This window comes from Ctenopharyngodon idella, chromosome 3 (assembly GCF_019924925.1).
Source record: "Ctenopharyngodon idella isolate HZGC_01 chromosome 3, HZGC01, whole genome shotgun sequence".
In the NCBI taxonomy this organism is placed as follows: Eukaryota; Metazoa; Chordata; class Actinopteri; order Cypriniformes; family Xenocyprididae; genus Ctenopharyngodon; species Ctenopharyngodon idella.
The window spans coordinates 6,547,708-6,575,599 of NC_067222.1; the positions used below are offsets into that span (position 1 = coordinate 6,547,708).

The 27,892-nt window shown below is 41.2% G+C and overlaps 1 protein-coding gene across 1 annotated transcript; it reads right to left on the bottom strand.

The window, feature by feature from the left end:
• On the bottom strand, positions 1-27,883 carry prr36b (proline rich 36b). The gene is made up of 7 exons (XM_051889679.1): positions 27,555-27,883; positions 13,421-14,101; positions 12,802-12,895; positions 5,124-5,344; positions 3,935-4,911; positions 3,021-3,882; positions 1-2,937 (listed from the first exon to the last, which is right to left on the bottom strand). The coding sequence occupies exons 2-7, from the start codon at positions 13,998-14,000 to the stop codon at positions 1,118-1,120; spliced, it is 4,554 nt and encodes a 1,517-aa protein (XP_051745639.1). The 5' UTR covers positions 14,001-14,101; positions 27,555-27,883; the 3' UTR covers positions 1-1,117.
• Positions 27,884-27,892: the final 9 nt, after the last annotated feature.

The window sequence follows — 27,892 nt, forward strand, 5'->3', positions numbered from 1 at the left end:
GCCTTGCAATGATGTTTAATGGAATTTTTGGGGGAAAAAACTTTAGTTATTGTGAATCATTGATGTCCAAACTTCCCTGGATCATGTCTGGAATCATATCAAGATAACAATTTCTTAATTAGTTGCACATGCAGTTCCAATTCTTGTAGAAATGTCCCAATACTCACAGTACACTGACCTGCGAGCAACATTTTAAGTTTTACAAATGCAGAAAAACACTTGAATTTCCATAAACAGAAATAGTAGTCTGTTCCGAAGTACAAATGTCCAACTACTGTAAATGAAAGAATCCAGATCAATCTGAGCCCAGTACTTTAAAACACTTAAGTTACGTGCCAATGAGAATCTATGTTATCCTTTACTAAAATGTGCAGCAGTAGCCCAAAACTAACAAAACACAACCCAAAAATGGAGTATCATTTGCCATCTAACACTCATTCACCTCCCTATGTCAAACACGTTGAGAGTGAAAAGCTTCTGAAGATTATCTAACCTGTATTTAATGCTAAAACAGTTAGTGCTGGACATTGGAATAGGTTTTAAAAGACAGTAAAGCTACTTTTACAGTGCAGGAAAACTGATGTGTGTACAAACATTAAGGTAAGACAGGGATCTTAACAACAAATCAAATAAAAACAAGAAAAAAAAAACAAAGTATAAAAAATTGACATTTGATTGGTAAAAACAGTAGGATAAATACAAAGGTAGTTGTAGTCCACCAAGTGTTTATTTTTTTTTATTATTTTTTTTTTTTTTTGCATTTTTGTCCTTCCATCAAAGGACGTTATCTTAACTTAGTCTAACATTGCAGGTTCAGGGGTGCCATGAAGCGCAGTGTTATTTAAAAAGTACATTCTAATAGAAAATGAGAATAGCTACTGTACATACACAAATTTAAGCCATACAATCATAACCATCACCGTGGTAATAGAAGAACAGAGAGCAGCTCAGACAAAGCTATAATCCCTTACCTGGTGGCTCCCCTTTCTCTTTCCCCTTTCTATTACTTATTTCTATTCATTTCTCTGCTTGCTAATCCCACATTTGGAAGAAATGAAGGACACAGGGTGGGAGCGTGGGGTCTGGGGTAGACAAGGTGCATTCCAAAGGAGGGACTTTATACGTTACCTGCCAAAAAGTTATCAGTCTTATCACATATAGCAGAGTAGTAAGGTGGCTGGCCCTCTGAATCGTCCCCATGTTGGGGTGATAGGTGCATGGGGGACTCTGGATCCATTTCTTCCATAGAGCCTGGGTCTGTCTTACTGCACAGCATGTAGTGCTCGTCAAACCCAGCATCTCTCTCTGTGGGCTCGCTTATAGGCAGCAAATCCACTGGGCAGCCCAACAAGTCATCACTGTAGGCAGTAGCTGCTGGCAGGGTGAGCTCCTTGATGAAAGAGGGATCCTTGGCCTCTTCCGGAAGCTGCTCTTCATTTTCCAAGCTAAAGATGCCTGGGCTCTTTCCACAGCTCTCAGCCATGGAGTGGGCATTGGAGATGGACGCGGAGCAGTCAAAACCATAGGAGGCCACAGAGTTGGCTGACTGAGGTGTATCACCATCTTCCTCTCCAATCTGTTCAGGGGCCTCCTCATCCTCCTCCAGGGCTGCAAGGTTGTGGGGGACTGTAGTGATGTCATCAACCGTGACATCAGGGTCATTGATCTGCATCTCACCCTCTGTATCACTGGCCTCATCACCGGAGGTTGATGGTGATGATGGAACGGAGGCTGGTGCTGTTGCTGCATCACCCAGTACCTCATCGGCCGGCAGAGTTTCAGCCTCTTCCTCTTCCCCATCACAACGTTCAAGGTGAATACCAAGGTCTTGCTCCATGTCTGTCTGCATGGCAGGGACTGGTGTTTGCTGCTTGTCTGATCGGGACTCTACACCTGAGCTGCTGTCATAATCCCGAAGCTCTTCAGGTGTGCTGGTCTCACTGCTGCTGTGAGCAGCCAGGGCTGTCCCACTGAGAGTGCTGGACTGGGACATTCCAATGGCAGGAGCAGCCAAGATACCTGACTCTGCTGGGACAGAGCTCCCAGTATCCTCATGGATATCAGATTGAGGTTCTAAGGCCTGAATCAGGGGTGGACTCATGTCCAGAAAAGCCTCAGCTGGGGATTTGGGTGGTGTATCTGGATCAGCTGAGAATTTGGTGGTTGTGTCTAGATCAACTTGGAATTTGCTAAGTGTTTCTGAATCTTGAAATCTTGAATCTGACAGGCTTGATTCAGACAGGACGGAAGCAGGCTGGGCCAAGGAATCAGAGAATGGATTTGAATGACTCCATGCTGCTGTCAAAGGCATAGATGTTGCTGCAGCAGTCTGACCCATGCTGTTGAGATCTAGATGATGCTCCTCTGTGTAATCATCATCATCTTCATTTCCATCATTTCCACAAACCCCAAGTCCACTTTCAGCCATGTGCTTGTGGACCATCTCCACATCTTCGTCTTCCTTCTCTAACTCTTTCTGTTGTTTGTGATACTCATCATTATGCTCTGAGCCCAGATCCATATCTTCCTTCATATGCTCTACATCCTCATCATCTTCACTACCGAAAGACTGGATTCCAGGAGGCCCTGTGAATGGCTGTTCCCTGTCTGTCTCGTTCATGGTGAAGTCACCTGTCTCTTTAGCACTGCAGCTGTCTTCAGCATTGAAGGGAGATGTCACTTCTGAGTCATGTTTGTTACTGCTGTACATGTCACCTGATTGCATCATACCCCAATCACAGCTGGCAAAATCTGCCATCCCCTTTTTAAAGTCATCTTCTTTCTCTGTCTGGGGTAGTGATTCCTTTATGCCAATCTCTCTCACCTCTTCTTCCTCTTCTTCCTCCTCCTCTTCCACCTCCTCTTCCTCCTCCTCTTCCTTTTTCTCTTCCTCGTTCTCTTCCTCATTCTCTTCCTCTTTCTCTCCTCCTCCTCCTCCTCATCATTGTCTTCATTAATCTCTTCTTCAGCTTTCTCCACTGCCTCTTCTCTTTCTTGCCAGGGGGAGACAGGAGCTGCACTTCTGATGTATTCCCCACCAGTGGAGCCCAGCAGATCAAAGTCTCCCAACATATTCTCTGCTGCAGAGGGCATCTGTATATCATCCTGCTCTTTTTCATCATCATGCTCACTTTCTTCATCCTGCTGTCTTTCCTGCTCCTGGTTCTCTATGGTCGTAGTGCTGGTGTACAGTGAAGAGCTCTGTGCCCACGGTTCAGCTGGACCCTGTAAGCCCAGGAAGGGAGCTGAGCTTGGGAGCTCGACTGGCATGAATGTTGGGCCGGTGGGAGAGGATGGTGGGGACAGTACTGTGGTGCCCAGGGGAGACACAGCAGGCACTGGTTCCTCCAGGCTTACCATATCCACTTCAGCAGCCAGTTGAGACATGACATTGTCATCTTTATAAGTGTCCATGCTCAGGGGGGCATCCTGGGGATAGACAAGCTCTACCTCATCAGAGGTAGGAGAAATAACAGGTGTAACTGTGTCTTCGGGTTCCTCATCAAAGGCAGGAGGAATGACAGGTGAAACAGATTCAACAGGTTTCTCATAAGAGGTCGGGGGAATGACAGATGTAGTTGTGTCTTCAGGTGTTTCTTCAGAGGAAGGAGGAATGACAGGTGAAACAGTTTCAACAGGTTTCTCATAAGAGGTCGGGGGAATGACAGATGTAGTTGTGTCTTCAGGTGTTTCTTCAGAGGAAGGAGAAATGACAGGTGAAACAGTTTCTTCAGGTGCCTCATAAGATGTAGAGGGAATGACAGGTAAAACCTTTTCTTCAGGTGCCTCATAAGAGGTAGGGGGAATGACAGGTGAAACAGTTTCTTCAGGTGCCTCGTAAGATGTAGAGGGAATGACAGGTAAAACCTTTTCTTCAGGTGCCTCATAAGAGGTAGGGGGAATGACAGGTGAAACAGTTTCTTCAGGTGCCTCATAAGAGGTAGGGGGAAGTGACAGGTGAAACAGTTTCTTCAGGTGCCTCATAAGAGGTAGGGGGAATGACAGGTGATACAGATTCTTCGTGTGCCTCATCAAAGGTAGGGGGAATGACAGATGTAGATCTATCTTCAGGTGTTTCTTCAGCAGCAGGAGGAATGACAGGTGAAACAGTTTCTTCTCGTGCCTGATCAGAGGTGGGGGGAATGACAGACGTAGTTCTGTCTTCAGGTGTTTCTTCAAAGGCAGGAGGACTGAAGAGTGTAACAGAGTTTTCAGGTGTTTCCTCAGAGACAGGACAAACAACAGGTGTAAATTTGTCTTCAGGTGCTTCAGTAGTGGTAGGGGCAATAACAGATGTGGGAATTTCTTTAAAATCATCTTTAGAGTCCTCAACAGAAGCAGGAATGAGAGTTGTAAATGAGTCTTCTAATTTCACCTCAGAGGCAGCAGGATTGACCAGGGTAAACAAGTCCTCAGGTGCCTCTTCAGTGGCAGCAGGAACAAAAGCTGTAGCTGAGTCTTCGGGGGCTTCCTCAGAGGTCACCACAGAAACAACAGCAGCAACTGCTGCAGCAGTGGCTGCAACCACAGCAGGTACCACATCCTTCCTCTCAGCCTCTGTGGCCGCTGTATCTGCAGGCTGGGAGGCTTTAGGGCCACCCTTCACTGGCATTGGAGTGCTACTGCCAACTGACTTCTTTGGGCTGCTTGTTTTAGCACTGGGCTTACTGCCTGTGGTCTTGGAGCTTGTGCTGACCTCCTTGGAAGGTGTTGCTTTGCTCTCCTTGGGTTTATTAGACTTAACATCTGCCGCCTTGCTGGAGGTGGTGGGCTTTTTGGAGGCTGATTCTGCCTTGGCAGTGGAGGCTGACTTAGGTGTGTCAGGTTTGGTGGTCTTAGCTGGTGTTGGCCGGGTAAGTGGAGAAGATGTGGGCTTCTTGGTCGCTGGAGTGGATGGCTGCTTACTGACATCTAATGAAAAAAGAATATATCATTTCAAACTCAGTATCACAGCTTTAAATGGAAATTAATAGGACACTAAATACTGTAAATTGAAAGTATGTATTTTATAAAATATTTACTCTTAAAATACTGATATTTAATTATTAAAACACAGTATGAATGCTTCAAGGGTTACATCTGAAATTCATGCATGTGTTTATTGTATTCCATGAGGTGCCCACCTTTCTTGACAGGTGTTGTTGTCTTAGGAGTCTGAGTAGGAGTGCGGCCAGCAGGGGGTGCTGTGGTTTTAGCAGGAGAAGGTTTAGCAGTAGTAGTTGGTGTCTTGGGTGTAGCAGTAGTTGGTCTGGATGCAGATGTAGATGTCTTGCCTGCAGCTGTTGGGGTCGTAGGCTTAGGGGCAGCAGGGGAAGAACGAGCAGCAGGAGCAGAGCCAGCAGACCTGCAGATAGCAGATGTGACAGAAGAAAATAAGAAATCATTACAGAGGAAGACCATGTCAAATCTTAATAAGTGATAAGTCATTAAGGCATTTTTTAAAGGGATAGGATAGTTCACCCAAAAATGAAAATTCTGTCATCAATTACTCACCCTCATTTTGTTCCAAACTTGTATGAGTTTCTTTCTCCTATTTTAAAATATATTCTTTTGTGTTCAACAGAAGAAAGAAACTCATACAGGTTTGGAACAACATGAGGGTGACAAAATGATGATAGAATTTTCGTTTTTGGGTGAACTATCCCATTAAGTCTGCTCCTAGCTAAAACTCTGTGGTAGGAGATTTCTGTTGAGTTTTCATGTCCAGCTAGGACAAAGACTTCTTGCAGTTAAAAAGCAGAATGAAAGATCTCACAGAGAAGTCCTGATACTAGTGTGTATGACTGAAATTGCATCATCATCTTTTTATGACATTTCAGTTGTGGGTGAAGGGCCATAAATCCCATCTATAGCAGTGACTCATTGGACACAGGTAGCTCAGGAACACAACCTGGAGCGATGTTAATACTAGCAAAAACATTCTCTTCAAGAAAGCCCCTCCCCCTGTTCTCTACCCATAATGCCTCTCTTCTATCCTGGGGTGACTGACTCAGTGGTAATACACGTTTTGCCCTGAGAAAGGGGCCTAGTATCTGTCCACTCTGGTCTAGTATGAGCCAAGCTCAGCACACGCCAGTGACTCAGTACTTGTCCAGGTCAAGTCTGAGTAAACTAACCTACATCCTGTGAGCCTGGCAGGAGCTTCTGATTCCCTCTGTCTACGCTCCACTGCATGTGTCTCTCCTGTTCTAAATAAAGAGCTGGAGAGCACGAGGCAGGGTGCGAATCAGCGCACAAGACACAGCGAGCACCATGTAAATCTTTAATTGTGATGAGTAAAAATAACCATGCAAATCCCATTCGGGAAAACAGTATAGATCTCACTAAAAAACAGGCTCTATACATTCCACATTTCATATAGGCAAAGTACTTGCAGGAGTGAGATGCTACAAGATTGTGTTGTCCTACATATGGAGTATCAGGTGAGAGAGCGAGTGGGTGAGCAAGAGAGAGAGAGATCCAGCAGTGAAGGTTCTGGAACAAAGAGGGCAAGTCTATAAACAGATAAACCTGACAGAGAAAACCACACATGAATTAATGCAGTGGTGTGTTGTAGCTCCTCAACCTAGTTTCACTTTACAAAAACACCTACTTAAGCACACAACCTGGATTAGTACATTAATCTATGAGCCACTTTGATTATTAGGCCTGTGTACAGTTCATAAAGAAGCTGATCAGCTTTTTAACCACATTTTCAGATATAACAGTTAAGAATGGCAAATATATTTAATATTATATATTCTATATTATTTAGTTGCCAATATAAAATAGAAGCCATCATCATAAAAATCATGATGAGCCCTAAATATTGTACCTGGATCCTTAATGCTTTTTCATCCCAACATCAAAAAGTCATACTTATTAGACCATAGTAAAGACACACAGCAAATGGGAATCAAACAGTCAGCAAGTACCAGGTAGAAAGTAAATGACTTAACGGAATATTGGGGGAAAATTGTTCCTAGTATAGGGATTTGCATTATTATTAAAAGAGTGAGAAGAATGCACTATGAGATAAGAAAGATAGAGATGATGAGAGTGAATGAGAGGTTCTATAAAAGTCTTCCTCTTAATCTCGAACATAAAACCGATATGTATAATCTACAGTGACAGGATGACTCAGTTTAGGAAGAGAGCTCACAGAGATTAGCAGAAGCATCATTCTCCTGGAACACAAGAGACAAAGAGTGAGTTAGAGAGAGTGTGGTACAGAGAAAGAGAAACAAAAACCTCTTTATAATACAATAAAAGAATACAGTGACCAGGAGCTGTCAAGCTCCAAAAAGGGCACAATAAGGCACCATAACAATAGTTCATATGACTTCTGCACTATATTGTTTGGGTCTGTTTTGGGTCTTTTATGGTACGTTAATAGCCCATTGGTTTTACTTTATTGTCCTTTAAATAAAACTTGGCTGTCTATGCAGCAGAAATATATATAAGATATATTGAAATCAGTGCTACATGACTACAGAAAACAGATAAAAAGGGCTGTGGCAAAAAAAAAAAAAAAATCCCAAAACTTTAACACCTACAATGCACTTTGATTTTGGCACACCCCTCTGTTGATCACACTGTCTGTGGGCAGGAATACAAAAATGGAAGTTCAAACTGTAGTTTTAACAAAAGCCCTTTTTTGCTGACAAACAGTGATATCTGGGTGCAAGTATTATCAAGAAAGCGTGCACATTGTTTGTTTACATACACTAGCGACTGTAACAATACAACGCTGGTTAAAAGTCTGCAAGCTTATCTTGTAATTTTCTGCAAAATATAGAAAGTCATATGGGTTTGGAGTAACATTAGGGCGAGTAAATAATGCCATTGATTATCATCTTTGAGTAATCTTTTTCTCTAATAGAAAAAAACAAACTAGGCCACTGTTTTCCATTTTCTCCTTACTTGAGTATAATTTGCCGTCAGATCTGTGTCAGGGTTGGGGGCAAATACAATGCACCGAAGCTTAAAAACAATCCAAGCACATTGACACACATGCATTTTCCTGAATTGCTTCAAGCTAATGGCATGCCATTCAAGCATTTTATAGATAGCACTTTAATGATTAATGAGTGACGGAGAAGCCTGGAGTCTGATTGGCTTATAAACACTGTTTAACTTGCTGTTACATTTGTGAGTGACAAAACTTCCCCTGAAGCCACAGTAGCAATGAGGAAGACAACCTCCTCCTGAGCCAGTGACTGGACAACTACGGCTAATGAGATTTTAATAAGGCACTTTGGCCTGAAGGGACTCTTTAACCTCAATAAAGAGGTTCACGTCCCTTCAGGATGAATCCTAATGCATTAGTGAAGCTGTGATTCAGCAGTGTTTGATGAAATTGCGTCTACCTGCTGGCACTCACCTGCATGCAAATTTGCTGTGTTAGCTTAATAAAGGCCAAGAGTCATTCATCTGAACAAAATTTGATTGATGTATTTTACCCCAACAGCAAAAATTGTCTGAGTCACAAATCGTAATGTGCACTGATTTCTTGGCTTGCGGCAGCAAACATGCGTCGAATCAAAGATGCCTGTAAACACAAACTCCTACACTAACTAGACAGCACATGGACATGCAGCCATTTTGTTGTTGTTTAGTGTCCTTTACACTGTGCCCAACAGAAAAGACCATATGACTTTCTTCCGTGGAACACACAAGGTCGCTATTTGAAGAATATCTTATAATAGAATATCTTATAATGCTTCCATTATACGGCATTACGTTTAACAACATTCTTCCGTTTGTGTCCCATGAATAAACTCATACAGATTTGAAATAACATAAAATTAGGTAAATGATCATAGAAGAGAGAAATTTTCATATCGGTGGGAACGATATATACTTTAAGGGTTTTAAAATTAGATAAAAAGAAACTATTCTAAAAAAAAAACGGTAACACTTTACAACAAGGTTCATTAGTTAACATTAGTTAACACATTAACTAATAATGAACTGCACTTATACAGCATTTATTAATCTTTGTTAATGTTAATTTCAACATTTACTAATACATTATTCAAATCAAGAGTTGTATTTGTTAACTTTAGTTAATGCATTGTGAACCTACATGAACTGCTGTACTAACAAAGATTAACAAATACAGTAACAAATGTATTGCTCATGGTTAGTTTAAGTTAGTTCATACATTAACTATTGTTCACAAATGAACCTTATTGTAAAGTGTTACCAAAAAAATAATCAGCAGCAGGTCAGTGTCTCACAGCTAGACTGAATAGTGAAGACAAATGTGCATGTCTAGAAAACAGCCATGTCAAACTGCAGGAGCCGGACACCAGTGAACACGCACAGCCTAGAAAAATGCAGAAATCTGACAAGCGAAGAACACGTAAGCGCTGCAGCAAACTCAGAATCACTGAAGTGTTGTAAAGCATCCATCAAGTTGGCTGTTGGGCACTCAGAGACACGCATGCTCCATTTAGAGATTAGCTGCAGTGGCTGCAATAAAACATCTCTCTGGAGGACTAAAATCTACCATGACCTAATGAACGAGAGCTAGAGGGACAAAGAGATGCAGAACGACACAAATTAATTTATGAGAAATGACTCATGGTTTAGATGGTTTAGCAACAGACGCACCCTTTACCGACATCAGTATGACATCATCATCAGGAAAGAGCTCATCCATTTAGGTTGCGCTACGACATCAATCAAAATGATTCATATTTTTGGCCAGTTCTTTCATGTCTGCACTACATTAATGCAACTAGCATGACTTGCATACGTCTGCACTGCATTTATTGACCAACGCTGTTCATTTGAGCATGACCCCTTAAAACTGCTGTTTTTTTCTTAAAGGGGACCTATTATGCCCCATTTTACAAGATGTAAAATAAGTCTCTGATGTCCCAAGAGTGTGTATGTGAAGTTTTAGCTCAAAATACCCCACAGATCATTTTTTATAGCATGTTAAAATTGCCACTTTTTGAGGTTGAGCAAAAACGTGCCGTTTCAGTGTGTGCCCTTTAAATGCAAATGAGCTGCTGCGCTCGGCCTAAGAGGGCGGAGCTTCAAGAGCTGATTCTCCGGTGCAAGGAGTCAGTCAGGATGCACTATAATGCGAATACATGCTGCATGGAGATAGAACAGGTATAGTTTAGTTCAATTAAGGTTATAACTTATATTGTCTTCTTCCATTATACTAGTACAAGCCTGTTGTACCGGACCCCGTTCAAATGATGGCCAAAACTTTACCGATGAGTTTTATGATGTTTATTGTACTTCACATAAAAGATAAAGCGTCCGTTTTCACTCTAGAAAATCTCTGTAAGAGCTTAATAAGACAGTGCAAGTGTGCATTAAAATATTATCCATAAACTCTCTCTCTCTTTCCCTTGCATTATCATTAACATACACAGCGAAGTACACAGAAACACTCGTTACAACTAACAGTAAACAAATATATAAAGACCTTATGCCTTTTTGGGTGGTGCTTAATAAACTGGTAAACTTTATATCCGTAAATCAACTCCGATGAACGGTAATAAAGTGCTCTCACCTTCATTACTGCCGTATCCAGTATCACTCTGGATTCACTCACATTCGCGCAGACATAATTTCGGTAGAGTTGAGGGAGCATTTTCTTCAAAAACAAAATGAATCCACCTCGTCTTCAGCGGCTCAGATTTAGGGAGTAAATGGAGAGAGCTATGTGGATTAATCCATCCAGCTACAGAACATCTAAACCGCTTGGGAGACGTTCTCATCAGTGCAGTAATGGCAGACTGCGTAAACTCGCTGTGAACTCGCTCAGGGTGGTTCTATGTTAAAACGGCAGTGTCTGTCAACATTCGTGGGCGGGGCCTGTGGCTAATGTGACGTCACATTGCCAGGGATCTGGAAACAGCTTGTTCTGAGACACTACTTATGATTTATGTGGATTAAAAAAAGGAGTGGTTGGATTTTTATCATTATAAGGTGGTTGTGTACACACACTGCCAATGCACATTTATGTCCAAACACCATGCAAAAGTGAGTTTTGCATAATAGGTCCCCTTTAATGTTGAAATACTTGCTCCCTTTGTCCCAGCCTGAAAAGTGTAAACATTTTAGCACATTGCTCTATTTATTTCAGCAGTCCAACAGCAAAATTGGAGAATGGTATGGAAAACCTGTTTGGAAACAAGCATCATTTTTGCAATTCTGTTTGGTGCCGCTAGTAGAAAATGCAATCCTACATATTTTATGTAGCAATGTAAAAGTTTTAGGTGGCAAGCTCACACAATTAATGCCAACTGCATGTTTTATTTATTTAAAATCCAGTAGGTTCAGTAGATGCAGAATTCCCTGTACAGCCTCTACTGCTGAAGGCAGAACACACACGGGTGGATGCTTATATGCACATTACACAAACACTCTTCACACAGACACAAATACAAAGAAAAAATGTGCTGCACCCAAAACTGAGTCATATATTACTGGGCTGTGAAGCAAATGTTAAATTAATATTAAGACACTGCTCTCATATAAAAAAAAACAAAAAAAAAAAAACGTTTTGCTATGCTGCTCAACTGCGCAAATTTCATCTTCCTCGGCCCAAGGCAGCATTAAATGTTCGATCGAAGATGCCCAAAGGGGCAAAATAACAATAAAAACACAAACTCCTGCACTAATTGGACAACAAGAGGCATTTTTGCTGTTTGAGCTTACAGTCATAATGAGGCATAGACAGAAAACAAAGGCTCAGGGTGGATTCCCCAGATTATCTTTCCTAAACCCATTGCTGGAAAATACTGCAGTGCTAATAGTGTAAATTGTCTTTCCTTTTCAAGCAGCGTGTGATGTAATCTGTTTGAGACAGCAGTTTTCTTACTCTAAACACCATTAATCTTGAAATAAACTTCCTGTTCAGCTGTATGGTGTGGGAGGAGAGATGCTACATGTCATAGCAGAGCTCTGTTTGGACTTTTTACAGCATGGATCTGAGTAACATCTTAGGTCAAATTGCTCATACAAATTGTAGGCAAGTTTTTTTTTTATCTTATCTATTTGTATTTTGTTGTCGTCTTTGCTAGCTTACTCATAAAAAAAGAGCTCAAGGAAGGTAATCGATGTGTCAAAATGTAAAGAGATCTGCGAAATTGTGTGGTTGTAGGACCAAATATCACATTACAAATATTCACATGTTACAAAAGTCACAAACATTTTTCCCCCACCCACACATAACGTCATGAGTCTGAGCTCCTTTACAGGCCTCAGGATGTCCCTCAATGCCTCTATAAACAAGTAACAAAACACTCCTTCACTGTTCATGGCTGTCTGTAGGCATCTCAAAACAGCTTCTGTGAGCTCCATGTTGATTCCCAGCGTGACTCAGATTGTCCCCCTGCATGATAATCATCCTAACATCTCTCTACATCTGCCCTGGATATCTGCATTATATCAGCATCTCATTGTGTGAAACTACTGGGGAGATGTTGACACTGTTGGTCTAATCATAGAGACTTTCTAAACTCTCTCCCATTGGGGAGAGTCTAAACTTTCTCTCAATGATGAGAGATTTCCCCCTCACAGTTTTTTTGTAATCAGGAATTTGAGGACTGTGCCAGTTAATTTCCAAGAAAATTAAATTCTTTCATATTCAGACTTAGAATTGATGCAGAATGCTTTAAGTATTCAGTTAATGAGGAGTAGTGATTGTCTCAGAGAGATGTGGACTGCAACGTGAGGCTGTATAAGCAATGCCTGAAGGACTTTGGAAGAGAATGAGCTACTGCAATGGCCCACATTGTGGAATTCTAATCAACAACCCCAGTCTGAGAGCTCAACCAATGAGATGCCTACCTGGTTGTCTTGGCGACCGGTGGCCTATCAGGTTTGGGAGAGCCAGTGGTGCTGGTCTTGGTGGTGGATGCAGTGGTGGGCCTTGAAGCTGGAGCTAAAGTGAAGGATGATGGCAAGGGTGTTTAAGAGCATTGAACAACAAGACAAATACAGACATTTAATTTGAAATTTGATAATGTGCTACACCAGAATTGCTTTCTTGAAAAAAATCTAGCCTCATCAGGGGTCTCCAACCATGCTCCTGGAGAGCTACAGTCCTGCTGATTCAAACACACCTGAACCAGCTAATCAAGGTTTTCAAGATTACTTGAAAATTACAGGCAGGTGTGTCAGAGCAGGGCTGGAACTAAAGTCTGCAGGACTCCAGAGCTGTGTTCGAAATCGACACCTACAGTATACCCTTATTCATTATTCCCTACATTACTCTACTAATATAGTCCACTTGAAGGAGTTAATTAAGACGAGTGAGCGAATTCGCACACTGAGTGTTTGCATAGTTTGTGCTTGCTGTTAAATAATCTTTTGAAACAGCCCAGCTCTCCAGGAGTAGGATTGGAGACAGCTGGCCTCCATTGAACTTATGCTGTAATCAAGAACTCAGGTGATTCTTTTGACTTACCTGTAGTCTTTGGTTTAGACTTCAGACCATTAGCTGGCGCAACAGGGGCTTTCTTGATGGGCTGCGCGGTCCCTGTTGTCTTCAGGCCATTGGCTGGAGTACTGGCAGGTCTCGCCGTCCCCACCGGCTTCTTCTCAGCCACCTTGGTAGGGGTCTTGGTTGTGGGTGCAGCAGTGGAGCCAACTGGTTTTTTAGAGGCAGCAGTGGTTGAGGTTTTCTTCTCCAGGCCTCCTGTTGTGGTCTTTTTGGTGACGCCATTAGCTTGCAACTTCTGTGCCCCGTTTGTTAGACGGCTTTGACCAGTGGTGGGACGGGAGCTGGTCGTGGATGCCTTGGTACCAGCGGTGGTTGTCTTTGTTTTGGCAGGAGCCTTCGTTTTAGCTTTGGGGTCTGCAGGCTTGTCCTTTCCAGTCTTATTGGTTGCGGAAAGTGCCTCTGTTGGCTGTGGTTCACCTTCGGTTTGCGTTGTGGGCAAAGCCTGGTCCTGAGCTTCACCCACTGGCGCCACCTCGATCGCAGGACCTGCATTTAATGCTTCCATTGGCTCCATTGTTGCTGTGTCAACACCATCCGGTTTCATCTTGTCCTAGTCCTGGAGGTCCGTCTCAGCAGAAGAGAAATCAGGAACCCAGGACTCAGTGCACTAGTTGGACTACTGGTATCAGACGCCCTAAGACTGACCTGAAAACAAAAGTAACAAAAGAGTTATAGTCTGATTTGAGACTTCAGACAATAAAAAAACAAGTCTGAGCAAGACAGAAGTCTGTACCCCCTGTAACTGGCAGACAGACCTAAGAGAACAATCAGATAAAGAGTCAGGTTTAGTTAGCATGCGAATGCTTGATAAAACTGCTTAAGAAAGAGATTAGGAATGAAGTAAAAAGCCTGCTGTGCTGAGGGAAAACAACAGCTGATTCAGAGCTTGTGGATCTGTTTAAACGGTAACCAAAGTGAATTAAAGCCACACAAGATGATGTTTCCAGCTATGAGGAGCGATGGTTGGCATAAGATTACAGCTGTCATTAATACAGTTTTACATTTGGCAAGACATCTATCATAAGATTATTTTGGTGCTACTTCTTGTTTAAAAAATATCTGGGTTTTCAAAACCCTTTGGGGGAATTTCTAATTGCTAACTACTAGCAAAGCAGCATTGCCAGATGCATTACCCACAATGCCTTACTGAAGCAGATGTTGTTTTCATGATTTAAGAGCAGCAGCTCCACAGCAAAGTTCATCCAGTAGAAGAAGGCCAACAAGAGGAAGTGGCTTGGCTCAGGGGAGTATGGGAAAAAAAATAACTGAGTAAGAGTAACATTGAAAATGCGCACTTATAAAGCGGACATCAGTGTCACCGGATACGTTGCCCTCATTATATTCCAGAGCTCCAGAATCTCCAAGTTTTTTTTCTGCGGTTGACATTCATTCCTCCACCACTCAGACTCATTCTGCCCATTACAAAATCTCCTCAGTCCTCACACAGATGGTCCAGGCAGCTGAGCATCCCAAATGAGAGAAACTTGGGGGAGGGGGACAGAGAGAGAGTGATGGAAAAGAGAGAGAAAGCCCAGAGGAAAGAACCCATTTCATATATGCTGCCAGATATGAGAAAATAGACATGAAAGGATATATTATGTCTTAGACAGAGATCTATCTATGGTCATCGGTTACTGATAGGAATTGTGCAATGACCACATTGACTTGTAAACAACTGTTCACATGGCAAATGAACAATAGTGGACAGTTTGTCAGACCTGCAGACTGTTCGCTTTGTTCCAAAACAGGGACTTAAACTGTTAAAATGATGCATATTCTTCTTAGTTTGAGTCAGTTTTCAACTGCAATAACTAACATACTCATAATCAGACATTTCTGCTTTTTACACACATTTCCCATTATGAATTATGATAGTTTGGTTTGTTAGGTTTGCTTTCTCACCAGAAGTAAACCACTAGAGTGTTCATTTTCAATCAGGCCAGGACAACCTTGTTCAGGTGATCTCAGACTGATTATTTTGGCGCAGATCCGAGCGCAATTGCCATGTTCAAAGATGCCTAAATGAACCCAAGTAAGGGAGAAAACGCCCTTAAAGGAGGAAGAATCTGTCGCTCTAGACAAAATATTACATGCACACTTTCCTAGTGCTGGAGACACAAAACCTGCTACGTTTTACAATACACAACTGCAAAAAGTAACTATATGGTCGGATTGAATAATGCATTAGTTAGTAATGAAGAACGTCAAAGATTTTAGCTTTATAAACAAACTCAACCACATGCAACATCACTTCCACTTAAGAGCTTGAGGGCTGTTTTCTCAGATGAAAAACACCTCCTCTAGATCACGTCTCTCTATTTTAATATTGCTTATAAATACAGGCTTTGTTGTATCCGCTCTACCCTTTCTATTGATCCAGTTTGGAATGATAGATGAGAATCAGCCTGTGAGAACGTCAGGTGGTGGAGAGCTGAAGAGATTAGAAGGGTGAAAAAGCCTCCTTCCGGGAGGAAAACACACTCACCATCACATGGCCTTACAACCTTAATGACCCTGCTGAGGGATATAGACGGCTTCCTCTGCATGTAAACAATAGTGACCCGGGGGGTCAGAAGCCTATGGTGTCCATCTAATTGCGGGGGGAGGATATGACCTCTTCTGACTTCTGATGACCTGTACATTATAGAGTGGCTGATAGGCAAGTATGAAAAAATTAGATTGATAAAAAGTTAAAATTTAATCTCTTATCTGAATTAAAATTTTTTAAAAATGAAATCATATTTCTTTAAATTACAGTTTCTGAAACTTCTGAAATCACAAAATGAATCATGGTTAATTTACTATATTAGATACTCCCAGTTTGTGTTAATAAAATTTGAAAACAAGGAGCTTTGTCATAATTACAGAAATACCCAAAATATCTTAAATAGGGGGCCTACATGGTGGGGTCTTTGAACATTGTGTCAGCCTTTGAGTAAAAATAAGATTGAGAACCACTGCTTTAGGAAAACTAATGGCCTATAAAATCTACAAACCTAACATGCAACAAAATCTTGGTGATTTTGGTGCTCTAGGGAGCACAAGATGGAGAGAAAAGGAGCAGAAAAGGTAAATGTGGTGGCTTTGTGACCTTACAAACATAAGAACCATCGTACCTACAAACCCTCTTACCCACAAACCCTCTTACCGACACTCCGTCACTCTCAGGAACGAACCTGCACACGCTTCATGCTTAATGCCTCATCCAATTATTGTAACCAATCCCGGTGCAGGATCCTAATGCTTCTGAAGGGATGACTCCGCTCTTAACAGCAGCAGAACGCAAAGCGCTCATCCCCTGAAGACCCACATATGATGTAAACAAACGCTGAATACACAGACGCGTCGCATACCTTCTAGAAGCAGTATTTATGGCAGATCTCCAGTGACGGCGCATTAGAGTCTTTTAATTGTCCCGCCGCAGAACCGCAGATCGCCCCCATGCTAATCGGGTCATCGGCGCATTGTAACGGCAAAATGCACTTTGGCCTCTTTATCCAAGGGCAAAGCACAACACAGCCCTGTGCATGCATGCATGCATAAATGCATTTCTAAGTGCTGCATTGTTCCTTAAAAAGTCCCCTGTGTGAAAAGCTCGCTTCTCACAATCAGCTAACCGCTGCGGCACAGCAGGTGCTAACAGGCTAATGCCATCTTAGCTTTAGCCACTCTGGGCCAAACCGACATGTCTAAAAACTGAAGAACAAGTAAAACAAACAAGCCAGCAAATTGCAAAATCTGAATGGCTCACTATAGGAAATGCCAATCCGCCCCCCCCCCCCAACCCCAGCCCCAACCCCCGCCACCCCCGAATCGCAATCAGTGGAGAGATTGTGCTGGGATGAAGCACAAATTTGCACACCACAGAGATGCTGCATGAATCGCATGGCTTCTCCCGGCCCGTTTTCATGCGCTGGGGATGTTGTTGTTGGCGACAGGGCCTCTGATTTGGCGTTTGGTCAGAGGGCTGACTAATTTGTCACAGTTTAGGATTTCACATATTAAATCTGTACAGCCAATACTCCATTGTGCCTCTGCTCAATAATACAAACTTAAAAAAATGTAAGAGTTGAATTCCATATATATTTTCCATCCATTCTGTTTTAACGAATAAACCAATAAAACTAATTTATAAACTAATGAACTTAATGTGATAGTATTTGTCAGTCTTACATAAATGAAACATGAAAGATTTCTGTAATAGTACTAAAAATGGTAACATCATATGTTAACATTAGTTAACATGAACTAACAATGAACAGTACTTCTAAAGTATTTATCAATGTCATCTCAACATTTACTAATACATTTTTAAGATCAAAATCTGTTAACATTAGTTAAAGCACTGTGAACTAACATTCCACAGCTAGCCGTTCACACTTTTTAACAGAATAAATTTAATTGTTTTCATAATGAACAGATCTATACTGATCATAAGCAATTTGAATAAATGCATTCTGGTGATGATTATTTAAATAAAAATAAAAGAGATGATTTTTTGAGGGCAGAAATCTTACCTGTTTCAATTATGTTTGACAAATATGCATCACATTTAGATTATTAGTTTGTTTTGTTAAAACTGTGTAATCCAAATGGATGGACTTTTGATATGAAATTCAAATACAAAAATCTTAACTTTAGGCGCAATTATCCCCACCCCACCCCGTGCCCTCCGGAGGTCGCAGAAGTCTTCCTCGACCCCTATCTATCAGTATAAAACAAGGGAACACTGGCTCTATTCAGAAAGGACCACAACAAACAGGGGCACCGGGTCTCCTCGTTGGGGGCGGGGCAGTAAAAGCACGGTTTGCTGGCTGAAACACACTGGTCTGAAGGGTAAAAGGTCAAAGAGTTTGAGTGAGAATCAGTAATCAAATTCATCAGCCACCATCTGAACATTCAGAATAAAGCGAGAATAAAACCTCACCTCAAATCTCTTATGCTAATAAAATAAATTAAAAGCCACTGCAGTGAGGAATCGAGTACAGTACAACTATATTGATTTACTGGACACATTAGTGGTAAAAATCAAATGTATGTAGATGATAATTGTTCTTTAAATTGATAGCTATGCTCACTGTTAGTTATTTAATAGGCTTTTGTTTCCTCCTTCAAATATGAGCAAAACACATTCAAATGTTTACGAACCTTCTTTCTCCATTTTATTCATATTTTATCATCTCATGACCCCAGGCTAAATTAAAGAATTATTAAATTAAACAACAAAAAAGTTTTCTGAAACATTACATTTAAGTATGCAGATGAGGCATTATCTTATTAAATATGCACTAATTTGCATACATTGCCAAAACAAAAATCATTGAAAAAAATGTTTAATTTTGTTGACATCTTAAAGATTTTTATCTGAGCAGCAAAAGACTGACTCAAGGTGTGACTGAGGCCTGTGTCACAGAACCGCTTTCATGAGTCCATGAATAGTCCATTGACCGCTGGTGTCCATAACACAAACAAAAATTACATAATAGCACTCAAGAGTGGACGGCGTCTTAGACGCATCTGTGTGGAGATACTGGTTCTCTCTCTATAAGCCGATCACATGACTCTCTGAGCGGTCCTGACTGAGCCCATTATACAGCACACACACGCCGAGATGAAGTTGGACGGCCCGAGGTGCATTGCAATGAAACAAGTCACCAAAGAAGGGATTGTTGGGGTGGTGGCCCTCGCGGAGGAGTGAAAAGAGGGATAGACACACATGGAGGCACATGACAGGACCGCTGCTGTCCAAGCTGACAAAAGCCACTTTACTGCCTCCGCTGTGGAGATTGCGATCACGGCCAGCGCATTCCCAAAACACCCTTGGCCAAAGGTTGGGAAGCCGCTCTGTCCAACACACAAAAACAAACAGATCAGCCCATTCAACTGAACAATCCGCGAGCAGAGCGAGGAAAGGAAGGTAGTGACGTCAGGCTGTAAGAAACCACTTTGAGACCATTACCCTCAGGGGACTTGATGGAAACAAAACCAATGGTAAACCGAGACTAAACTAGCTGTGATTGAAGAAGCTTTTCCTGCCTGAGGCACCAATAACTCCTGTGGCAAATACCTGGACAGAATCCAGGTGACAAAGAGGTAATCCCTGTACTGTAAGGAAGATTTACATAAGGTTTCTGGAACATGTGCTATGCCTGGGAGTGAGACACTCGACAACTGTCTGAGATGCAACAGATTAGTGACCTACAAAGGGACACTTATAGGCCATTTGCACTCGATGTGTGCTTGCGTTCTATGTGTTTTGTACTGAGACCCTAAAGGGGACATTGTGATGGAAAAGGCTATTGTCTTTGCCTATCACCAAAACTATTGCGCTCTCTTGCAAAACCTTTGCCTTACCCCAAGAAACTTTGATTGCGGGCAAAGCTCTTGCCTTTCCCAAGGAACTTTGATATCGCTAGCAAAAATTTTGCACTCTCTTTCAAAATGTTTGCCTTCTCCCAAGAAACTTGGCGCTCGCTCGCAAACCTTTTGCCCTCCCTCAAGAAACTTTGCATTCACTTGCAAAACTTTTGCCTTCCCCCAAGAAACTTTACATTAACTTGCAAAACTTTTATATTCTTTGCAAGCAGACAAAAAGTTTCTTGGTGAAGCACAAAACTTTTGCGAGCGAACTCAAAAGCAGTAAAATACAATCTCATATTTTTCCATCACCATGTCCCTTTAGTTTTGATTGTAGGTTAAATGTACTTCACCAACCAGCTTTTCATGATTTGTGAATGCAGAGCATTCAAAATATTGCATTTTTAGGGATCCTGCATTATTCACCATTTAACCACTATATAATTGCAAAAATGCAGTATTACTTAGTTATTTACACATTAGTGTGATAAAGAAACATGCATGAAATATAGCTGCGAGCAGCAATTATCAGGGTTCAAGTGCTTTAAGACCTTTAAGCACATGAATAAAAAGTTATAATGTTTTAATTAGCAAGTTGGCCGATTTCTTTTGGATTTCTCACAGGCCTCTAGGGCCGTGAGTCAAACAGGCCCAGCAAATTTCGTTCCGACTGGCCTCCATTAACCTTGTCTGATAGCTGCTCAAATTTCAGTGGCCGATGGCGGACGTTTTTTGAGATGCATCAGTGTCCTCATAGACAGTCATGACACCTCGGACGAAGACACTGCATGCCAATTTTCAAGTCGATCGGACTAACGGTGAAGTAGTTGTAGCCATTTTCATGTTTTTTTTCCTGTTATAGTGCCACCAAGTGGTCAGTTGCCGCATCCTTTTTCACGTGACCACAGAATGACCTCTTACATAGATGAGCTAAAAAAAAATATCTCATTCCGTTCACGAGTTATAGCCATTTTAGTAAAAGTGGCTCCACCCACTTCAAACATTTTGGTGGCCCTTAGGGATCGTGAATCGTAATTTTAACTTTTTTTTGATAACTTTTGACAAACAGACTCCAGAGAATCTTGCTGCACTGGTTTACTTCCAATCAGGTCAAAAACCTACGACTAGTTTGCAAAAGTATGTTTTTCAAAAAAAATCGAAGATGCCCGAAAATTTTGCCAGAAAGACATGCATGCATCTTGTCTTGAGCCAAGGATTCCATTTCGTACTTTTGATAGCTGTAGCGCCCCCATTAGGCTGACCGGGGTGAGGTTTTTTTTTTTTTTTTTTGTTAAATTTTTATTTTCTGCAAAATTCTGGAAATTACAGACACAAAATCAGTAATGTTGAGCACAAAAAAAAAAAGAAAAAAAGTTTTTTTTAAGTGAATTCCCTGGTTGGACTGAATGTATGTGTCAGACATTTTTGATTGTTGTGTCATGCTTCTTGTACCATAAATGTCAAGCTTTTTTAAATGGCATAGCAAATTACAAACATTTCTCTTCTATGTTGCTGCATTCTGTCTAGTGGTTTGTGAACATGGGCGCATCCATTGTAAAAGGCCCCTAAAACAGCACTGTAATTTGCTGAAATGCAAACTGTCCAAATAAAAATTCTGGAAATTGTGCATCCATCTGACACACAATGCCAGAGAAGGGTCACATGACCAGGGGAGCTGGTACCAGCACCTCTGTCCACCCAGTACACAGCAGCGAGAAACATCGCAACCAACAGCGGACCAACTCGGTCCCCTGGGGACAGGGAGATTAACACATGACAGAGCTTGTTAACTTGGGACAAAGCATGATGCTAATCCTGTGCGATTCTCCGATGGACACCCGCAGGACGGGATGAACACAGGACACGGGCCAGATATGTGCACCAGCCAGCATGTTATGCCACCTGGCGAAAAGAATAAGATGAGAAATGAGATGAGAAGGATATTGATCACAGAGAGAAAGTGCAGAGGTCGCAGCACAGATGGGGGTATTGAGAAGTGCATTAGCGGAACATGTGGGCATGCTGAAATTGGGAGGTTTGAGCGTAAAGGGGCCTTTTAACTAATTTGTAATTTGAGGAGCTGCTCGATTCTATTATCTACTGTGAGCACAAAAAAAGCTAAAGAGCCAAATTACATAAGAGCTGATAAAATCCAGCTGGTGGGGGGTTGATCAATGACATCTGATATTGTGTGTTTGTTTGTGACAGCATGGCCACAAATGTCATCTGCACTAGACAATAAACATGCCCTTCAGCAAACAGGAGGAAGTGACACTCACTCCACAGGAAATGACTGTACCTATAAGAGGATTATCCTTCTGCTCACAGCTGACCAGCACCTTCCAGATGGACTCTGAGCCTCTGTTCTGACTCAACAAAAAAAACTTTATAGCCTGTTGGTTAAGTGCAAATCTACATGAAGCTGTACACTGTAAAAAATTATTTTCATGATTTGTTGTGACAACATTTTTTTCTTGTCAAATCAACTTAGATAATTAACGTGGTTCAGGTAACATAATATTTAGAGTTTCTGTTGATTAAACCAATCGCCTTCATTGTATTAACTCAACTTTTTAATTTAAATAAACTCAACCAGGTAACTTACATGTTTTAAGTTAAACCAACAATTCTTTTTTACAGTGTACACAACCAAACACTGGTTTTAGTCTGTAATGGTTGGGGATCTCAGCTGGTAATTCCAAAGGATGTAGGTAAAAATCCTGCAAAAGTTATTCTTCTTTCAATGTTGTGGCTCTAAGCAAAAATATTCACCCCCGGTTGCTCAAGACAGACTGTTTCTGTGCTAAAATGCATAAGCTGCTTTGGATAAAGACTCTTCTAAATAATAATATCCCAGGAGAAATTTATATTGCTCAGGTTGTTTCATGCAACTATCAACATCTCAGATTTCTCTCACAATTAGAAATTAAATATACAACAAATAGTTATTTTTGGCATGCACAATTATAGAGCTATAAGATTCCTAGATTCCACTACAATACAGTTCCATTTGTTAACATTAGTTTACTACATTAGAAAAATAATTCTCAAACATTACTTATTTTAGTTCATGTTAATTTTCACTTTGATTATTAAAATCAAAACTTGTTAATATTATTTAATGAGCAAACATGAATAATAATGGGAAGCTGTGTATTTATTAATAAAGATCAATAAATAGTGCAACAAATGTGTTGTTGTTTGTTATTTAATGTTAGTTAATGAACTAATAGGATGTTATTGTAAAAATTTACCAATAAAAATAACGTGGACAGCTTCTCAGATCATTTAATCTTGAAATAATTTGATGGGAAATGTTTGAGTTCATTATGATTTGGCATCTTGAGCACAATTTGAGACATTGAGAACCCTTCTGAAACTCTAGAGGAGAAGCATATATGATTACTGGGCTATTTTCTCAAACAACTACAATAACATACATTAACATTTAAAAATATAGCTGCGAGCAGCAATTATCGGGGTTCAAGCGCTTTAGGGCCTTTAAGTACATGCGTAAAAATGTATTATGTTTTATTTAGTAAACATGTAACCACTTAGATCATATATGTAAAAGACCATTTACAGCCAATACAGGCAATTTACCATAGGAAATTTAAGGTTTATAAAGCTTTTTAACAGTTATTGAGGTTGAGCCCAAAACCTAGGACTAGTTCACCAAAGTTGGTTTTTTGAAATTAACTCGCGGATAAACTAGGACAGCGGCGGTCCTAGAGGCAAAGTTGCTCAGAATGAGGAGTTCTACCATGTGGTACAAATGTCGTGGGTGTGCACGAAAAATTGTGCAATACATGATCCTTTACACATGAAAAACCCGAAGGCAAATTTCTCACAGGCCTCTAGGGCAGTGAGTCAAACAGGCCCAGCGAGTTTCATTCCGATCGGCCTCCGTTAACCTTGTCTGATAGCTGCTCAAATTCATTGGCCGATGGTGGCCATGTTTTTTGAGATGCGTCAGTGTCCTCGTAGACAGTCATAGCACCTTGGACGAAGACACTGAATGTCAATTTTCAAGTCGATCGGACTAACGGTGAAGAAGTTATAGCCATTTTCAAGGTTTTTTTTCCTGTTATAGCACCACCAAGTGGCCAGTCGTCACATCCTTTTTCATGTGACCACAGAATGAGCTCTTACATAGGTGTGCTGAGTTTGGTGAAAATATCTCATTCCGTTCACAAGTTATAGCCATTTTAGTAAAAGTAGCTCCAACCACTTTGAACGCTTTGATGGCCTTTAGGGACTGTGAATCGGAATTTCAACTTTTTTTGATGACTATTGACAATCAGACTCCAGAGAATCTTGCTGCACTGGTCTGGTTCCAATCGGGTCAAAAACCTAGGACTAGTTTGCAAAAGTAGGTTTTTCAAAAAATGCAAAATACCCAAAGATTTTGCAAACGACGTCTTGAGCCAAGGATTCCTTCGATATAAGACACTTGAGCCTGTGCCTAATGGTTAAGGAGATATGAGCCATTTTGTACTTTTGACCGCTGTTGCACCCCCATCAGGCCGATTGGGGCAAGCCTTGGCAACGTTGTAGACGGTGTGAGTACTACCAGCCCTCAAAGTTTCAAGTCTCGATGGCTTACGGTTTGGTCTGCCCAATCACATTTAGGGGAGAATGCTGATCCTTAGAAATGTTAACAATTACAATAGGGTTTCAGCGCTAAGCTCTTGAATCCCTAAAAATAAAATCCCACAGACATATATTGAAGACCAGAATATCACATAAAATTGGGAGGGGCCGGGATGCAACCACCCAAAACACAATGCTTGCACAAAGCATTGTGCATGATGCATCCAAGTAATATTTTATGAACACTGTAAGCTGGATGCTGAAGGGAAATTAGTCTCATACCTTTATAAAGTAGGTTGACATTTTCCACTGCAAGGAGGCCTACGGCATCAAGACACCTAGTTTTCAGGATTATTTTAATATGAAATTTCAGACACTGCATGTGAACTATAACCTTTATAATGTAGCGGGGTCAATACATCCATCAGTAAATTGCAGCACCCCATGAAATCGGTGACACTCTCAAAGACGCCATTCACTGAGTGACATCTGCCAAGACTAGAACAAAGGATATTCAACCAAAGCGCTTCAAGACAGGACTGCATGTCTGCTCTGATATAATGTTGCTCCAGTCGGAGATTAACACAGCAAGAGCGCTACAACTGCACAGCAGACATGTTTACAGAAAGCTGAACCGTAACCACAAAACACACCCCGAAAAAGAACTCCAAATGCAACAAACCCTTCAGATTACCACAGCTGCAACACAATATCCCATCCAAACAGAGCCAACTGTCCTCTGACAACTGCTCAGCCCCAAGAGTGCTATCTTTACCGGAGGAGAGAGAATTATCAGAAAACGACAGATGACACAGGAAAACCACTGTAACTGCGTCTTGGGAAAACAATGAGTGTTCACTACACTATCAAAAATAGTGTTTTCGTATGCATTAGAAGAACCATTTTTGGTTCCCCAAAGAAACTTCAATGAACAGTTCTTAAAAGAACCATTTTTCTTAGTGAGAAAAACATTTTAAGAATCTAAAGAACCCTTTTCTACTATAGAACCTTTGGGCTGTTCCATGGATGTTAAAGGTTCTTCATGGAACCATCGATGCCAATAAAAAAAAACTTCATTTTTAAGAGTACAGTGAACAAGTAAATGTTGGTGGGCCAGATAACGCATAGTCACATTTTCTTATGTCCCTTTAGATAGTCATAAACAAGGATCTGACCTTTCTGATGTCATTTGCTGTAATTTGTTCTCTAGCAAAGCCAATCAGAGCCAATCCCACCCCCATTCCTCATACAGTCACTACCCATCATGCCATGACACATTTGTAATTGCTGGCAATGCCGCCCTCCAAGAGCCTAATCCCTGTAGGCCGGAGTTAGACAGCCACAGCATTGTATCGGGATCATAATATGACAGAACAATGACACTGGAACAAAAATGGATCTGAAATAATTAGATTTGACCTAGCACATTCTGAATTCATATACACTGACATCTTCAAATAGAATTTTTTTAATCCTTCCTAAAATTATATACAATATCCCAAACAAAAGCAGAAGAGATAGAGCTGATGTACCCTGACCGGAGCTGTGAGATGGTGGCCTCAGGGGGTCGAGGCATTCGTCTTAAACCTTTGTTTGCAGAGAAGAGAGAAGGGAACTATTAAGCAAGACAATAGGATGAACTGACTTACGAAGCCAAGATTTAGCAGCAGGAGAAGCCAAACCAACCCGCACCTGCTGCGAAATGCATCATTTTGATTCAAGTTGCGCAGGGATTTAAGGAGAAAGCAATGCCAAGAAACCACCCTGTTGATTTTCATCGGCCCTAAACATTGAAAATACCCCACAAGCCCTATGCATAGAGGTCACCCAGGATCCTCTCTAAACTCAAAGTACATTTCTAAAAAAAAAAAAATCCAGTCAGATTAATTGCTCCTGGTTGTTTTTTATATGCAGAAACATCAATAATTCACAGTAGACCATTGAATGATATTGAGCTGCTGGTTGTTAACTGGGGTGTATCTCATAGAAATGAACAGGGTTTGGACAGATAAACTGCACCTGCGGGCGTGTATTTTGGAAGGTTGGGTCACTTAATTAATTCCTGCGGTATCATTACACTCGTCTTTATCGGCGTTGATGGTTCCATGAATCATTTTTAACATCCATGGAATCTTTTCACTGCACAAAAGGTTCTTTATTGTGGGAAAAAGATTCTTTAGATTTTAAAAATGCTCTTCAAACTAAGAAAAGAATGGTTCTTTTAAGAACTGTTCCATGAAAGGTTCTTTATTTAAAATGAATCGCTGTGAAAACTCCCCATTGGAACCTTTATAAATAATATAGTTTATATATTTGCATTCTAATACGATCCGGTAAAATAAAGTCTATATACCGGCACATTCAGTCACTGTTATATACATTGTAGCCTATATGAACCGCGTCGTGTTTGTGCATATTATACGTCTATAGACCCGGATACATTGTATGTAGGCTACCGGGCGGGTGAATAGGCTATCTTATATAAATCGGGCGGGTGAATATATTGTATGAAGCGGGCGAGTGAATATATGTGGAGCGGGCGGGCGGGTGGCGGAGGCGCAGAACAAAAGAGCTCGAGTGAACGGACGAGCGGAAAGTTTCCACGTCTGCTCCACAGAAAAAAATAAAACATAACTTAGGAAAACTATTATAATTTCATATTCATCATCTGTCAGCGTAGTATGTGTTTTCTGAGCGACTGTCCGTGATTAAGTTCGGCCACAGTATACGAGTGGGTTTGCCGTCACCGCCCAGACATCCACCATTGAAACGGACTGAAAGGATGAACAAGGCAACACGGAATAAAAGAAGACAAAATATGCCTGTTAACACGCAATAAAAAAAGCTAAAATAACTAAGCAGCTTGCGTGATACATTTAAGCGGTATAAATCAAACCGGTGTGAAACCTGATCGCTTCAGTGGCATTTTCATCTGATGATCTCATTTATTCCGCCGGTACTTCTATTATAATGACCGATGTGAACAAGAACTCATAAATATTCATTTACATATCAATGGATTCAGTCGTAAATCATGCTGTTAAATTAAATGCATCTCTTAAATTGACATTGACATTCATTCTTTCATTCCGACACAGAGAAAAACGCTTTTAATGAATCATCGCTTGTTTCTAGGGTCGATTCTTACCGAATCTAAAGCGCTTTTCCTTCAACAACGCCCAGTCGGTACTCGCGTCTCCTCCCGTTTTTCCAAGCGGAACGCAGGCAGCCGGTGGTCAGTGCTGTGAATCGACAAAAACCGGCAACAAATGTTGAGATACAAACCAGTAGACTGAAGCTTTGACTGAGACTGTTTGGAGCTGACTGACTGTCTACCGGAGATAAAAGAGATGCGCGTCTCCTGGCAGCAGAGAATGAAACGGCGCTTGGCGATCAGCGCACGCACGCGCACACACTCTGCGGGCGAAAGAGAGAGAGCATTGAAAAGGATGAAAAGCGCGAGCGGCTTCGGTTTCTCCCGCCCGT

Bases quoted from the DNA above. Each gene is read 5' to 3' on its own strand.
- prr36b (XM_051889679.1), bottom strand. From the start codon at position 14,000: ATGAAACCGGATGGTGTTGACACAGCAACAATGGAGCCAATGGAAGCA. The intron at 12,896-13,420 runs GTAAGTCAAAAG...CCTTCACTTTAG, and splicing joins GTCTAAACCAAAGACTACAG to CTCCAGCTTCAAGGCCCACC. The intron at 2,938-3,020 runs GTGCAGCTCCTG...GACAATGATGAG, and splicing joins TGGTGGGGAATACATCAGAA to GAGGAGGAGGAGGAGAGAAA.